This window comes from Varanus komodoensis, unplaced genomic scaffold (assembly GCF_004798865.1).
Source record: "Varanus komodoensis strain SLA01 unplaced genomic scaffold, ASM479886v1 scaffold1, whole genome shotgun sequence".
NCBI lineage: Eukaryota > Metazoa > Chordata > Lepidosauria > Squamata > Varanidae > Varanus > Varanus komodoensis.
Genome location: NW_025335268.1, coordinates 1,781,697 through 1,796,785, shown reverse-complemented (window position 1 = coordinate 1,796,785; position 15,089 = coordinate 1,781,697). Strand labels below are relative to the sequence as shown.

Sequence of the window (15,089 nt, the reverse complement as noted above, 5' to 3'; positions counted from 1 at the left end):
GCCATTCAAAACAAGGCTCAGATTGTCATCAGAATTTTGTCTCTTTGGCAAAACACCAGCCAAACTTCAGAACAGAGGCTTGTGCTGTTTGTTTCTTGCTCCTGGTTCACACATTCTTCAAAAGAGGGCAACAGCAATAACAAAGGGGCATTTTTGTCATGTCAGCATGTTTTACAAACCAGCTTTGAAATTTGATTGGGGTTGGCATTTTTAGATTCTGACATTAATTTTATGTATTTTCCCAGCATCCTAACTGCACAGCTAGGCAGGATCACGATTTGATTTGATTTGATTTGTAGCCTACTTTTCACCAAAACTGGCACTCGGAGTGCCTTGCAATCAGTGGTAAAAAGGACAATAAGCAAATGCATTAAAACCTAATTTTGAAAAACCCATAACAGTGTGAAAACAGCACCAACTTACACACCAAAACCCTGCTTGATGGAGTGTCATTTGCCTGCCAGTGGAAGCACAGCAGAGAAGGAGCAAATTTAGTTTCTCTTGGCAGGGAATTCACCAGTCACTTAGGCCCTCTTTCTCATTACCACCAAGTAAGGTAAAGGTAAAGGTTTCCCCTTGACATTAAAGCCCAGTCATGCCTGACTCTAGGGAGCAGTGCTCATCTCTGTTTCCTGGCCGAGGGAGCCAGCGTTTGTCCACAGACAGTCTCCATGGTCATGTGGCCGGCATGACTAAACACCGAAGTGCACAGAACGCTGTTACCTTCCCACCAAAGTGGTACCTTTTTATCTGCTTGTATTTGCATGCTTTTGAACTGCAAGGTTGGCAGGAGCTGGGATGGAGCAACGGGAACTCACCCCGTTGTGCAGATTCAAACTAGCAACCTTTCAATCAACCAGCCCAGCAGCACAGCAGTTTAAACCACTGCGCCACCTGCATCCCATTAGTCTTAATGGAGAGCCTCTCCTGAAGGTCTGAAAAACTAGGCAAGCTTGTATGGGAGAAGGTTCTTCAAGTCATAGAGGGGTTTAAAGGTCATCATCAACACTTTGGGCTCTTCCCAGAAACTGACAGGTAGCCAGAGAAGCTGTTGTAAAAGAGGAGTTGTCTGTACACTGTATCCAATCTCAGTCAACAATCTGGCTACAGAATTCTGGACCAGCTGAATTATCTGAACAAGTGTAAATTGGTGTCCTGCAACTGCAGGGGGCTTGACCGGATGGCCTTCATGGCCCTTTCTAACTCTACTATTCTATGATTCTAAGTTTTGAAGGCAGCACTGTGTCACATTTAACGCTTTCCATGGTACTGATCTCTTCCTGTCTGGCTTCCTTGAGAAAATGAACCCAGCTCCCCTAAGAGCTAACCCCTCACAAAACCCTGAATCACAGGCTACAGTACAGAACATCTGCAAAACCTACAGCTTGAAATGGTATAGCAGGCTACATTTGATCTCTTTGTACCTAAAAATACACATGGGAAGCAAGCAGGCCCAGATCATATTTGATATGCGATGCATGGATACAGGTATTCCTACAAAAGTACAAGGAACACATGCAAATATGTACATTTATATGAAGGCACGTGTATAATATCTTTCCAGAACTGATCCTGCATTTGATGGAATCTAGGGTCATCCTTTGCAGGGATTTCTGTTCTAGAAAGTAATTTGTCCAATATCGGTACAAGAATTTACTCCACCACTACGTATAATATAAACCAATTTCTTATTTAATTTTATTCATGTTTAAAAATTACAGAAATGCTCCCAGAATTCAGTTTCTCTTCAGTCACTGCTTCGTGCAAAGTAAGTGAATTATGCCCTTTTTAAAACTAATCAACCGCTCTGTTCTCCATTGAATAATATACTAGAAATGTGAGGCTTATAAAAGATTAAAGCAACTGTGACAATGAAGCCAATTCAATTAGAGGAACATAAGAAGAGCCCTGCTGGATAAGACGAATGGTCTATCTAGTCCTGTGCCATTTTTCCCACAGTGTGGCCACGCAGATGCTTCTGGAAAATCCCTGAGTAAGACAAATTATCTAACTTTGTGACTTTTCTTTTGTTGATGGTTATTGTTAGATTCATACAGAAACCTCTAAGAAGGATGGACCACCATGGTCACTGTTCACTTCTGCTCACTTGCCTCCACAATCATTTCCTTAATTACCAGTACAAATGATTGTTTCATTGGCCACAGTCCAGCCAGTCTTGGATGGCCAACAGCTCAGGGGCAGAGTTGTGTGTTGTGTTTGCCAAAGGACCCAGGTTTATCCCAAGCAATATAAAGGATTTGGATGTAGCGGGGATAGGAAAATCATCACCCTGAGACCTTGTAGAGCTGTTGACAGTCAAAGTAGGTGGCTAGACAGACCGTTGGTTTTATTTGCACTGACTGGAAAAGAAAAAGTCATGCATATACTTAATTCCTCCATTAAAGCAATGGGTCTCTAAAGTACTTGCATTTGGCTAGATCATACCAATATCATTATAATGTTTTTCACCTAACTCATCTCAATTTTAGATTACATTATATGAGGAAAAAATGCTGAGGTAAAACATAACAGCCAGTCTTCTTTTGATTTATTAATCTGTGATTTCATGTTTCTTAAGAGAAGAAGAATCAAAGTACCTTCACCTCCTTCAAGAAGTCACAAATGACATTATAATTGGAAGCTGTTACAGAAAAGAGTGAGCATTCAGACTTTTTTAGTAATCATCATGGAATTTACTTCTATAGAGAAAGAAATTATATATAGTTTCACATGCATAAGTGCAGGAACACTCTGTTCATAACTTTATATCAAAAGCGCACACACGTGTGAGCTTGGTGATACAGCTTCTGGTGCCTGTTCCAACACACGTGCACACTCCACATGCAGCACAGTTGACACACCTTGAGAAGAACGATGCCTCCCTTCCTACAAGGGAAAACACTTCCCTTAGGTTATTTTTTTCTCATATCACAACTATTGATCCTGCTTATAGTATTGTTACTTTTCATTCTGTATATACAGGTCTGGTTACCCTAATTGGGTTGGCACAGTAAGTGCAGGGGTGAATGCTACAGGTCGAGCTGAGCCTCGGAGGAGTGTTGCCTCAGCTTAGCTGCACTGGGAAGTTAGCCTGAGCCACATGTGTGCATTCAGTTTTGCTGTTACATGTGATCCAAAGTGCAGCTTCCTTCCAAGCCAACAAGCATCGCATTGCAATAAGTGAAGGTTAAAGGAAGAATTGCTCCGTCAGTCACATGACTATTGGTTTTTAAGTGAAGGCCATTAGGAATTGTTTTAGGCCCATCTCTCAGCTTGTGCAGGGTAGGCAATTGGTTTGCCAAGTGGTAGGCTCATTAGCAAACCACGGACACTTGTTGACTACCCTGTCAGCTGCATGCTGCTCGGATTTACATCCCCCTTGCCAGTGCATTCCCATGTGCCATGCAAACCTGGTGAGGGTGTCTTGGTGAAATGGGTGACAGACCATCCTACAACAGTCTGAGTCCTGCATGGTTTCTTACCCACTCAGCAAGCCACCTTCACCATATTTGCAGGACATGAAAAGCCACACCGGCAAGAGCAATTTTGCAAATTGATCTGACAGATGCATGTGGCTTGTTACCTACCCTGCAATGAGGCAGACCAGTCCCAAGAGGGAGATATCCCAGTATGCAAATGTTCTGGTGATGTGGACGCTTCACATTTTTAGGGGGAGACTTAACAGTGCAATTTTATGTCTGTTTGCTTTGAAGTAACCATTAACTTCAGTGAGGTTTACTGGCCCCTAAGTAAGTATATATAGGCTGCAATCCTATACACACTTACCTGGCAGTAAATCCTGTTGAGCTCGAAGGGACTAACTTTTGACTACACACGTTTAAGATTACACTGCAAATCAACATGCATAAGGTGTAAAGAAGCCTTTGTTTCTCAGGAACAATCTTACTCTGTATAATGATAAAACATATAAATCCTAGGGCATGCATTAAAATTCAAGACTTTTATTTACTGCTTTTTAAAAACGGGCTAGCCCCTCTTTTTCCTTGTTGCTATTTTTATTGTTGCCTATTGCGTCTCTGCTGATGTATGATTTTATTCTCTTTCTAAGGGCGTTAGGCAGTGTTTTTCAGAGGCACATTAGAAACAGAAGGTGTGACCTTGATGAGGTGAGCAAAAAATATATACTTTATGAAAAACGCTGTCACCAGCAGTGGAATACTGCTACATCTGTCTAGAAAAGCAATTTATACCATTTGGGCTGCTACGCTTCCTAATTAGAAAAGGAATAATAAAAAAAGATGACTGCATGAAGTGACAGGAACAGGCTGAATTTTATGTGAAGCAGACAAAGGCAACAAAAAAATGACTTCTCCTGCCCTATACATCCATAGCACAAGCTAAGCCCAACATGAAATATGTAGCACGCTTAGATGAAGGAAGACCCTTCTTGTGAAAAATGTTGGCCATGATGCATTTCTGCTGTTACTGCCATTTGAAGCAACAGATAAAGCTTGCAAGGATTTGTAATCCTCCACTTTTAGAAACAGTTCAATTGAAACATGAGCTAAACAACACAGCCTTGCCGCCATCTTTGACAGTCTCCAGGCTGCAAACGCCCTTGCTGGAAACCTGTTTTGATGGCAGAACGTGCATCCTGAGCAGAATCTGGCAGCTATACAGGGCAAGATAGTTTGCATGTTCAAATACCCAGAGAAGATCTTGGGGGGACTGGGCGGGCATTCAATTGTCCACCTTCATAGCATTGTCCATCATAATGCTGTTTTTAGCTACTTGGCTTATCATGAATACCAATGGTCATTTGAAAAGAGCATGGCCATTTCCAGTATTTCCAAGGGGTTGGTACAGGAGTAGTGCAGGCACCCAAAGGATCTGAGGCTCAGACCCACAGAGGGGGGAAATGTGCAAATTTGTATATATCAATTTACAGATGCTCTAACTAAAGTCTTTGTGTGTGTCTTTAAATGACCCTGTCTTCTAAGGATGCCCCTGTTTGTAAAAAGGGATGTGTGGACCAGAGAAAGAAGGGCAACTAATTTCAGGCAGAAGAGTCTAAGCAATGGGTAGTGGGTGGCAAGACACATAGGAGATGCAAAGGCAACTAATCAGATGCACACTGATTGTCAGGGCCTCTGTACTTTTATATTGGCAAGTGCCATGGAGAGCAGGGTGGGGGCAATATGGCTTCCTGGAGATTTGGGGCTCCAAGTGAAGAATTCAAGGCCCCAGCCACAGTGGGCCAGCCTGGGGAGATACCTGCCAAGGGCCCTGAGTCCACGACAAGAAAAGCTAATGACAAGGACCCCCTGGAAGAGCTCCTCCTGTTCCCCACTGCAACCTCTGCCCTCACTCTGGAGCAAGCAATGGTTAGTAGCAGGGTAGTATTTTCAGTATCACTTTAAAAATCACTGCCCTTTTCATGTCCCCACTGCCACAAATTGCCCAGATAAATCATTTTGGCCAACCAGGAAACAACCCTTAATTATACTAGATACAAAAAATGCAGGGCTGCCTTGCCTGTAAGTGCTGGTGTTCTTCCGTAGTGTTCTCCGAGACAAGAGGTTATGTGGGAGTTAACCTTGTTCAGTATAAAAGACAATTAAGAAGTAATTATGATAATTGCAGAGTAATTTGACTGGAGAGTAGTTTTGTGTCATTCTAAGTGGAACAACTCTGATAGAATGGGTGGGTTTGGTAGCCCTAGTATTCAGACATTAGTATGAATCTCAGTACGATCAGAGCACAATTTTAGGTTATTTTTTTTAAAGAATATTGGAAAACCTGTTATTAAAGTCAAGCGGGTTACTTTGTACACTCAACACATGGTTCTGAATTAATTGCTGACAAAGGACACACCTTACAACCCAGAAAGTGGGTTGCTGAACCTCATGCTAAGAGTTACATTCAAGCTGCCTGGGTCTCCATCTGACTCCCCCATGTGGCCGCGCCTTCTTCTCCTGGCTTCTCCTCTTTCCCAACTGCCAATCATTTGGAGGTTTCTCAGCTTTGCCATTTTACCCCATTTTAAAGGTTGCTTCTCTTCAGAGTTACTTGTGGTAGTAAGAGTTTTAAACTAAAGCTTACTAGTGATGTTGGTGTTTTGACCCAACATCTTATCCATCTTGCATTTTAACTAGAACATGCGCTCCAAGAGCTTCTCTGAAATTGAATCCGGCCATCAGATTAAAAGTGATTCAACATCCCCTTGTACAGACTTTAATGTCACCCTATTGAGACTCCTCATTGTCATGCTTGCAGCATTCTCAAATGCAGCCCACATGTTTATAGATTTTCAAGCAAACTATATGCATAGCAGCTTATGTGGGTCTATTTAATCCACTCAGCAACAACTCTGCAAGGTAGGTTGGACGGAGAGTGAGTAACTGGCCCAAAGTCACACACTGAGCTTCACGACTGAGTGGGGAGCAGAACCTGGGTCCCTAGTCCAGCAATCCACACCACACCACTCCATGTAAATGGTGACCCTTCTCAATCTTATCTTCACAACAAAACTGAGATGCAGGTTTATGCTGTGAGGTTCAAGGTAATCTACTTCCTCCAGCTCTCGCTAGAAAGGCCAATGGTAGGAATGGTGAAACCTGTGTTCCAAAACATCTGGAGGATATCCAGTTGGAGAGATCTGCACCAAACCCTCGCAGCCTTCTGTTTTTCAAGACAAAGGATGGAATTCAGTGGCATCTGTGCTCAGACCGGAAGGTTCAGGAAGGCTCCCATATGGCCCCAACATGACCCTCCCCACGTGTACTGTAGGTCACACAATTTCCTTGGCATATTGCACTGTGCACACATGATTGGCATGACTGAGGTTTTTTGCAGAGCCCTATTTATTCGTAGGGATTTTTCTTGCTTTTATATCTTCTCTTATAACCACATCCAATTAATGAGTTAAAAAAAACAGATAATTATTTAAGATACGTCTATCTTCTTTGGCAGTTTTTGTTGTTTTTCTTCATATGTCCTTGTGTTTTAGTTTGTGTTCAGTTGTTGACATTTGTCAGACCAATCCACAGGCTTAGGCTTTGGTTTTGTCTAATAGCCTTTTTTGTGGGTTTGGTTTGGGGTTGTGTTCCCAGCTTTGTGTATCGACAGTACAATCCTATCCATTTTACTCAGAAGTAAGTCTCACCATATTCAGTGGGCCTTACTGCATAGTTCATGTGTTTGGGATTATGGCATGAATCACCCTGTTCAGCCAATGATTATACAGGAAAGGCACAACTGTACACATATTTAGACAGAAAACAGCCCTACAAGTCCCAGCCAACCAGTTCGAATGGGGAAAGATGAAGAGAAGGTGGGGAGAAAAACTTAAACTAGAAGTGATTAAGCAGAGACTTAAAGAAAACCAGCAGAGAGGGGGATGCTGTGGAGGGTTCTATAACTGCTGTCACACAAATAGACATGAAGATGTTCCCAAGAAGATAGCTAACAAGAGATAATATGGAGGCGTTCTTCAGTAATTTCAAGATAGTCTGTGAAGATTTTAACATTCCAGATGATCAGAGCATGAAACAGCCAGGCCTCAAACTTCTGGAAGAACGTTTCTGTCTAAACAAGCACAGGGTAGCACCAGAAGAACTCTAGTTCCTTCATCTTCTTAAAGAGCCACCTGCCATGGTAAATTACAAGCCATTAGTGCACAGTTGTGATCCCTAGCCTCAGAACTAATTACCTGAACCTGTTGAGCCTGCCTGAGTGAGGCTAAGAATCCAGAAAAGCCCAAAAAGAGAGTCCCTCCCCATTCCCAAGAAAGATTAGCTGCCAATTTGTAATTATTTGCATCCTCTTGCACAAGGGATGGTATGCACCAGCACTGCAAGTTTAGTTTGCTTTCTTAAGTAATCTTAAGAAATCATAAGTAAACATCTTTCTTAAGTCAACGTATTCTTGGAAAGCTATGGAGTCAGAGGACAAGGCAGCTTGATATTGCTACTTGTGTAATTGCTTAAAAAAAAACCTCAAACCTTCCCCCATCCTACAGGATGCAAAGGTTACGTATATACAAGTCGTGGAGGCATTGCAGCTGCTCTGCGATTCTTACGGGCTGGCCTTCGTTTTATCCCCAGAAGAGCAAGGAAGGGGAATCAGAAGTCCCCTGTTGGTTGGATACTTCAGGTGTTCACATTGCACAAGGATGGCTCCTGGTTGCCTGTATCAGTCTTCCCAGTATCTTAGTGTAACCAGTGAGTCCCTACTTTGGGTTCCAACCTGTTCCAGAGCCAAGCAAGGTCCTTCGTGTGTATGGCCCAAAGTTGCTGCACCATGGAAAACTCTGACATATGACAGAAATCATATTTGGAGAAGCAGCTTCTCCCATATTTGTTGCTACTGAAAAGCTCAGACACGGCTTTTATGTGTGTTGGTATCAGATCCCATCAACCCCAAACTTCACAGCATTCCTGATCATTGGCCATGAGCTGTAGTTCAAAACACTTGGAGTGCCCCACTTTGGGAAGGCTGCCCTACAGGAACCTGGAATTTTGCAGTAATGACTTCAAAAAGTTCCTCTTTAATGTTAGACGTGTTTTTACTTTTATTGTTCTACTTTTACTGTTAGGCTTAGTAATGTACACAAAACTTGGGAGTGAAAAAGCATTTATTTCTTCTGTGTCAGCGACAAGAAGCTGGCTCTTGGTAGTTCATGATGCTTTTACCTTGTTGTGGTTGTGTGTATAATTTAGACTCCAAACCTAACAAGCTCAGCTAAACTTTTGAGTTGTCAACAGTTGCCACAGATGTCATCTGATTCCCTTATCTGTTGAAGAAGGCAAATATTTTACAGCTCACTCAGGCATAATAGAGCATCTTGTTTCTGTGGATAGAAGGCAGTGGAGTAAAACTTGCTGAAGTGTGAAACTAAGCCACTGAACAGCCCAAAATTATTGCGCATAATCAGAAGGGTGGGAAATGTACTATTCTGGGAACAAGCCTCTTGTAATGCCTATGGCATTTCTAGTTCTAAATCGCTCCATAAATTCCATGGACAACAAACATGGAAGAATAATGGTTTTGAGCTTGAAAGCAGATATGTGTGTTAAAGGGGATGATTCAAACCTTTGTAGAATCACTTCCCTCTTCTCCCCTCTCCTGCTGGGCACACTGCAAAGCACCCTTGCCTAGATCAGGACCCAGTCAGTTCTTCCCATATGGGAATGCGGGGACTCCACTGAAACCCACAGTGACCCATGCTCTGTATTCAGGGCTGCCTTTAAAGATGGTTTGGAAACTTCAGTTGGTGCAGGTTAAATAGCAAGAATGTGAAGAGGATCACAGACTTCCAAATATACAACATCCATTCTGTACCAGTTGCACAGGTCATCCGTGGGCTTTGGACCTGTCTCTAGGTATTTGGTGCCCTAGGTAAGATGGTACTTTGGCATCCTGGTGGACACCCGACCACTATCCCCCTTATGTTCCTGCTCCCCAACATCCCCCAGTGGCACTTCTCTCATCTCCCCTCCATCACTGGCATCCCTCGCTCTGATCTGACCTCTTTCTCCTCCCAGCCAATACTCTCCCCCTTCTTGCCCTCCACTGTTCCCACCACTTGTATCTCCCTCCATGTAGTACTCTGATGAAGGCGAAACCTTCTGGGAGGGAGGGGAGACATGGCAATCTTCATAGTCACTTCACCCGGCATGCCTTGCTTGAAGGAAGGATCCCTCAAAATTCAGCACTTGGGCCTGGCTGGCTTTGGGCCAAGCCCTGGCAACTGCTGGGGCTACCCAGAGTGCCCACCTGATGTTTCATGCCAGGATATCTCTCAGAGTGAGAGATGAGCAAGCAGGCTTGCTTTCTGGGTGCAATGGATAGGTCAGCAGCTGCCGAGGATGAGTTGGACTGCTGTGACTACCTTCACAGATTCATTTTGATGACCCTAGGATCTGGTGGTCAAGGTGGTGATCTTCATTGCCCCTCACCCAAAGAAACAGCCCTAATTTGCTTCCAGGCTCCTAATTTAAATACTGGTCTTGGTTGTAGAGGAGGACCAGCTCTAACAATATACCATCTGCTTAGCTAAATTAATCAAGTTCTGGGGAAGTAGCAGATGGGCAGACTTGGGCGATTGTCTTGGCAGTGCCAACGTTAGCTGGTGAGGATTCTCAGGCAGAGCATGAGAGCCAGCCTGCCTTGGAAAAGGAGGGAGACATTGTAGAGCTGGTAGGGAGCAGGTTACGAAGGAGTTCCTTGACTCATTCAGAAACCAACAGGAGAAATGAGTGGACCAGTTGCGAAGTGCCCGGCGTTTCTGCCAGGGAGCCTCAAACCAGAGAATCCACCCTGATGGTAGAGTTGGAATATTTTTGGAAAGGAAGGAAAAGAGTTTCCATTGGGTTTCAGCTGTTTACATGGGCAGATGCTTCTCTCACCTCTCGAAGAGAACACTGTGCCAATTTTTACTGTTTCGTAACCTGCTACACTTTAATAGAAGGATTTTCTTCTAAAGTTTCATCTGTGTTTGCTGGAGTGGAAAAGGGGGAGAGAGAGACCTGCCCATGAAATTGGCCATGAAAGCACTAAACAATTTAAGACCGCTTTACTGAAAGGTCCACCAATACTAGTATCAGATTTTGCCACCACTTAAAAAACACCCTATTCTCAGGCTTATCAATAAGAGATGTTCCACTGGCTGACAGCAGAGACAGGAGGTTTTTGTCTGTGGTCCATGCCTCCCAGAAAATGTGTGTGGATCCATCTTCAGAAGCATTAATAATCTGGGGGTAACATTTTAATTTCACTCAGCCTTTCTTTAGTATGTGCTAGGATTCATTAATTCTTAGTTTGTGCATTATAGTTTTAATTGGATGGTTATATTTTAGTATTTACTGTTTTAATGAAATGTTATATGCCACCTTGGGAGAACAGTTACAACCTGAAGGCAGTTTATAAATTATTGTGAATAAATAATAGAAAGAAAATCTTCTGTCCAATTCCCTCCCAAGTGACAGCGATTGCAAAGTACTTCCATGTAGGAAACTCTTGTGTTATCTCATGACAAAGAGGCCCTTAAATCATCCAATTTTGAACCACTGTTTCTATGACATTAATAAATTTCAGGCCTCCAAACCAGAATAATGAAAACCCTTGCAAATGAGGAAATAACCCCTATTGTGACAAATGATAGATTTCTTGTTTTTTATTTCTTACTCATAAACTTTTTTTTTAAGGCTGCTGCTAAAATTTAGCTTGCTGTGTTGAGATTAATTTCAAGAGCCAAGGCTGATCTCAAAGGACAAGGAAGGACAAGTATTTGCATTAGGGTTCTTGAATAACACATTGAGCTCCATTTTAAGCAACAAAAAAATGAAATTATAAGCTATAGGGGGATGAAGAAAAGGTGTGTTCTGCCTCTCAGAATCATGCTGGCAGGGTTAAGAACATGAGGATAGCTCCGCTGTATCAAATCCAAGCCACCTCAGGCATGGGCAACCCATATTCTTCCAAATGTTTGGTACTACCATGCCCATCACAACTCAGGCCTCCACTGACTATGCTAGCTAGGGCTGATGTGAATTGTAAGGTAAAACAAATCCACAAATTCCCCATCCATTGGCTATCGAGCCTATGGGATCCTATCACAACTCTTCCATCAGTGGCCCATGGACAGAGCAGTGCTCTCCTGCTTGTGTTTCCCAGCAGTTGGTGTGTAATTCCATGATGCCCTCCGATGCTGCAAAGGGTAATACATAGCCATAATGTAGTCGCTGATATCCTCCATGAAAAGGCAAAGAGAGCATGCTTGAACATGGGCTGAGAAGTTTGTACTGGGAAAGTAATTTGTTTTTATTGGTATTTGCCTTTCAAGCTAGTTGAGTGCTACAGTGTGGCATCCTTAGAAAGGGGAAGGCTAACTAAAATACATTTATTATTAATATTTATGTACTGCCTTATTTGTGAGTAAGCCGTCAAGGTAATCTGCAACAATTTAAAACCTCAAGACCATAAACATAAATAGGAACACCTTCGAACAACATGCTGTAACTATATATTTAGAAAATTCACTGTCCATGGAATGCTTTGTAACTTGCAGAGATTCCTTGACAAAATTGTTGACAAAAGAGTGACCTGGAGGTTAAGTTTGAAGACAATGGCTCTAGCACGTGTGTATTCACCACTTAATTACGGCACCTTTAGGCCAATACAGTAGAGAGGAAACAGTAGACAGTAGTGAAGAACTATGGGAGTCCTAGGCCAAAGCATTTGGAGGACCACAAGTTGACTGGCCCTGCTCTAAAGATATGGGTGAATCACAATCTAGGTCCCCTGTGTAGTTCACATACATGTTTCCCCTTTTACGATCTAGCCAGATCAGGTGGCTGACGTCAGGAGAAAGACCGAAGGGGCAGTAAGCCACCCTTGGCTGAAGCAAAACATGTATCTGTGTTGCTGTAGCCATTTCTGAACTATCTGGGTGAACCGCTTGAAAATGGAAAGCAAATTAAATTGGAAGAAGGCCTGTGAATGAGGCTCTCATAGTAGAGTGGATTGGCCTAACAGCCTCCCCCAGTCTGGTGCCCTCCTGATGTTTTGAATTATAACCACCACTAGGTCTAACCAGAAAGGCCAATGGGCAGAGTTGGTGAGAGTTGCAATTCAAAGCATGTGGAGGACAATACGTCAGGAAAATCAGACCTAAGCGCTTCATTTACTCAGCTATAACACAGGTACCTATATATAGTAACAGTTCTGCATCTTTGACAAAAGTTCTCTTTCCCTTACTCTTTCCCCCTTGACCCCTCATTTCTTTTAATTAGGTAAAAATGCAAAGAATTTTTCAAGCCCTGAAGGATGATTTGAACATCTGCACGAACCCTCCAGATTCTTTCATTTACACTGGTTCCAAGAACAGGGATAGCTGCCTTAATGCACCTTGTAGGTAGCCATATTTTCAAGTATCTGTTGCCTTCTGAAGGACTGGACTGAAAGAATTGAAGGAAAAGTAGCATTCCAAAAGCAATGCAGACTGGTACTACAACCCTTAGTTAAACTTACATGTGTTCACTGAATGTGCTGTCTACAAAAGCAAGCAACTGATTCCTTTGTTTCTCCATGCAGACATTTGTATCAGCTGTATAGTAATTAGGAAAACATCTTCCAAATCTCAGTCCTTGTGTTGCCAAAATGGCACCATCCAAGAGGAAAATGATATTGGCAGGGCAGGAAAGACAAAAGTTTGCAAAAGTACCTGCTCTGCCAAAACTACCTATAGGGAGGGGGCACCATAAAAATATAGTGAGGACTGAGCATGCTCAGTGGCTATGGATCATTGAGAGTTTGGTGGGGAGATGATAGAGATGACTGGAAAGGGACCAGGTGGCTGAAACTCTGAGCAGGGGCATTCCATGTGGCCACTCTTTGTTGTGGGTCCCAGTTGTTATGGTATAGAAGGGTTTGTGCAAGGCAGCCACCCATGCTATTAATAAGCTCCGCTGTGTGAGTTGTTCATGGAACAAGATGATTGAACTCTCCATGAGTCGCCCTCCTTCCTTCCCCCTCAGTCTTTTCACAGGTGCCCCAGGGACCTGCACAACAGAATCTTTGTCTTCTCTCCCCGTTAGGATTACAAACATTTTTGTGATGATCAAGGTTTCCCCCCTTTTTAGAGATTGCTTTTCATCATATCTGAAGTGACAAGCAGTGTCAATCCCTCCAAAGTGCCACTGGTTCCCGACTTCTTTTTATGTGCCAGAAAGGTGCACAAATATGTTCAGTAATTTTACTGGATTTGTATTTTCGGTTTGGAGCTGCCAAGTATACAACTCCAACCACCTAAAATCTGAAGCTTTGGCTGTGCAGTGTAGGCATGGTCTGTGGATGCTGAAAAAGCCAGGTTTTGGACACATTACTTTGTTTTCACTTGACAGCTATCAACGAGGAGCTGTCAAGTGCAAAGTGAAGGCATGAGATGTTCGCTTGCAAAAGGGAATGGCAAGTATATCACCCCCTTTGTAGTGAGATCCTCTAGTTTTTTTGTTTGGACTTATGAGTTCTCAGTGTTCTTCAGCTTTTACACCCTCTCCTGATCCTCTAGGTGCCTAGCAAAATGGGAAAGTGCAGCCCAATCCATTTACTGTAAACCCAATAAACCTGTAAATGCAGCCAAGGTGTTCTTGAAATGCTGATCCACCTTGACTAGTTAGCCACCACTGCTGTGTTATGCAAATTCTGTCTATGTTGTGTACTATTTTTAACTACATTACTAACTCAGTAATTCTCAGATAGTGTGCCAAAAAGAACTGGTGCTGTCCTGTGCAAAATATATTAAGTAAATAATTAGAGGCCAAGAAATGTCCTATTCTGAAATCCTTGAACTCTCTGAATACCCTCCCCACAACTTTCCAGATGAGATGCAGTATCGGGATTTTCTAGTTGTAGGTATTTAATTTCAACCTGACCTTGGCACAGTGTTTCCTAAAATGGACAAAGTAAGAATTCATCACGGGTCACTTCCAAAAACAGTAACCGCAGTATGATGCTCTTTCTCATCACATAATGGAATTTTATGTTCAGAAATTAGTTGCTTTCTAGCTGTTCTTGTGAATTAACTAATAAGTACATCAGTTCAAGGACTGGAACTATTGGACACAAAAGCAGCCACTCAAAATGAACTCCCTGTATTCTAAAAGTTCATTAACGGCACTGTGCAAAATGGCACAAAAATGTTAATGTAGCTAACTTTAATTAAAACTCCAATAAAATGTAATGAAACAGCAATGACTATGAAATATTCTTTTCTGTTCTTTCCTTTTTTACTGCCATATTGCCCACTTCCACATGTGCTAAAGACAAAGGGTCCTCCATGGTTTCACTCATAAAAATACATCCTCTCCTTCCTCCAGTTTCAGTTCCTGAGAAAAATACTGATGAGAGGCCTTTGCAAGCCTTACTGCCCACACAGAGAGAAAGGTAAGGACGCTCAGTGGCTGAGTGCATGCCGTGGATCAGTTCCTGGCAGTGTTGTACTGGCACCAAGCTTTGCAGGACTGACCCACCAGGACTTCAAGATTAGTGGCGAGGAGGATGTTATCTGCCTCCCCAGGTTCCTGGCCCCCCGTGTTTAGCTGCAATCAACACAGTAGTGGGTAGGG

General features: G+C 42.8%; 1 protein-coding gene across 1 annotated transcript in view; it reads left to right on the top strand.

Annotated features, from left to right (window-relative positions):
• LOC123033202 (spermatogenesis-associated protein 7 homolog) overlaps nt 1–14,715 on the top strand; it is a 51,939-nt gene extending 37,224 nt beyond the window's left edge. Inside the window, exons 8-11 of the mRNA XM_044449681.1 lie at nt 1,722–1,768; nt 2,579–2,656; nt 4,070–4,127; nt 12,756–14,715. Coding sequence (XP_044305616.1) covers nt 1,722–1,768; nt 2,579–2,656; nt 4,070–4,127; nt 12,756–12,881 — 309 coding nt within the window. The 3' untranslated portion in view covers nt 12,882–14,715. The remainder of the gene's footprint in view (nt 1–1,721; nt 1,769–2,578; nt 2,657–4,069; nt 4,128–12,755) is intronic.
• Nucleotides 14,716–15,089: the final 374 nt, after the last annotated feature.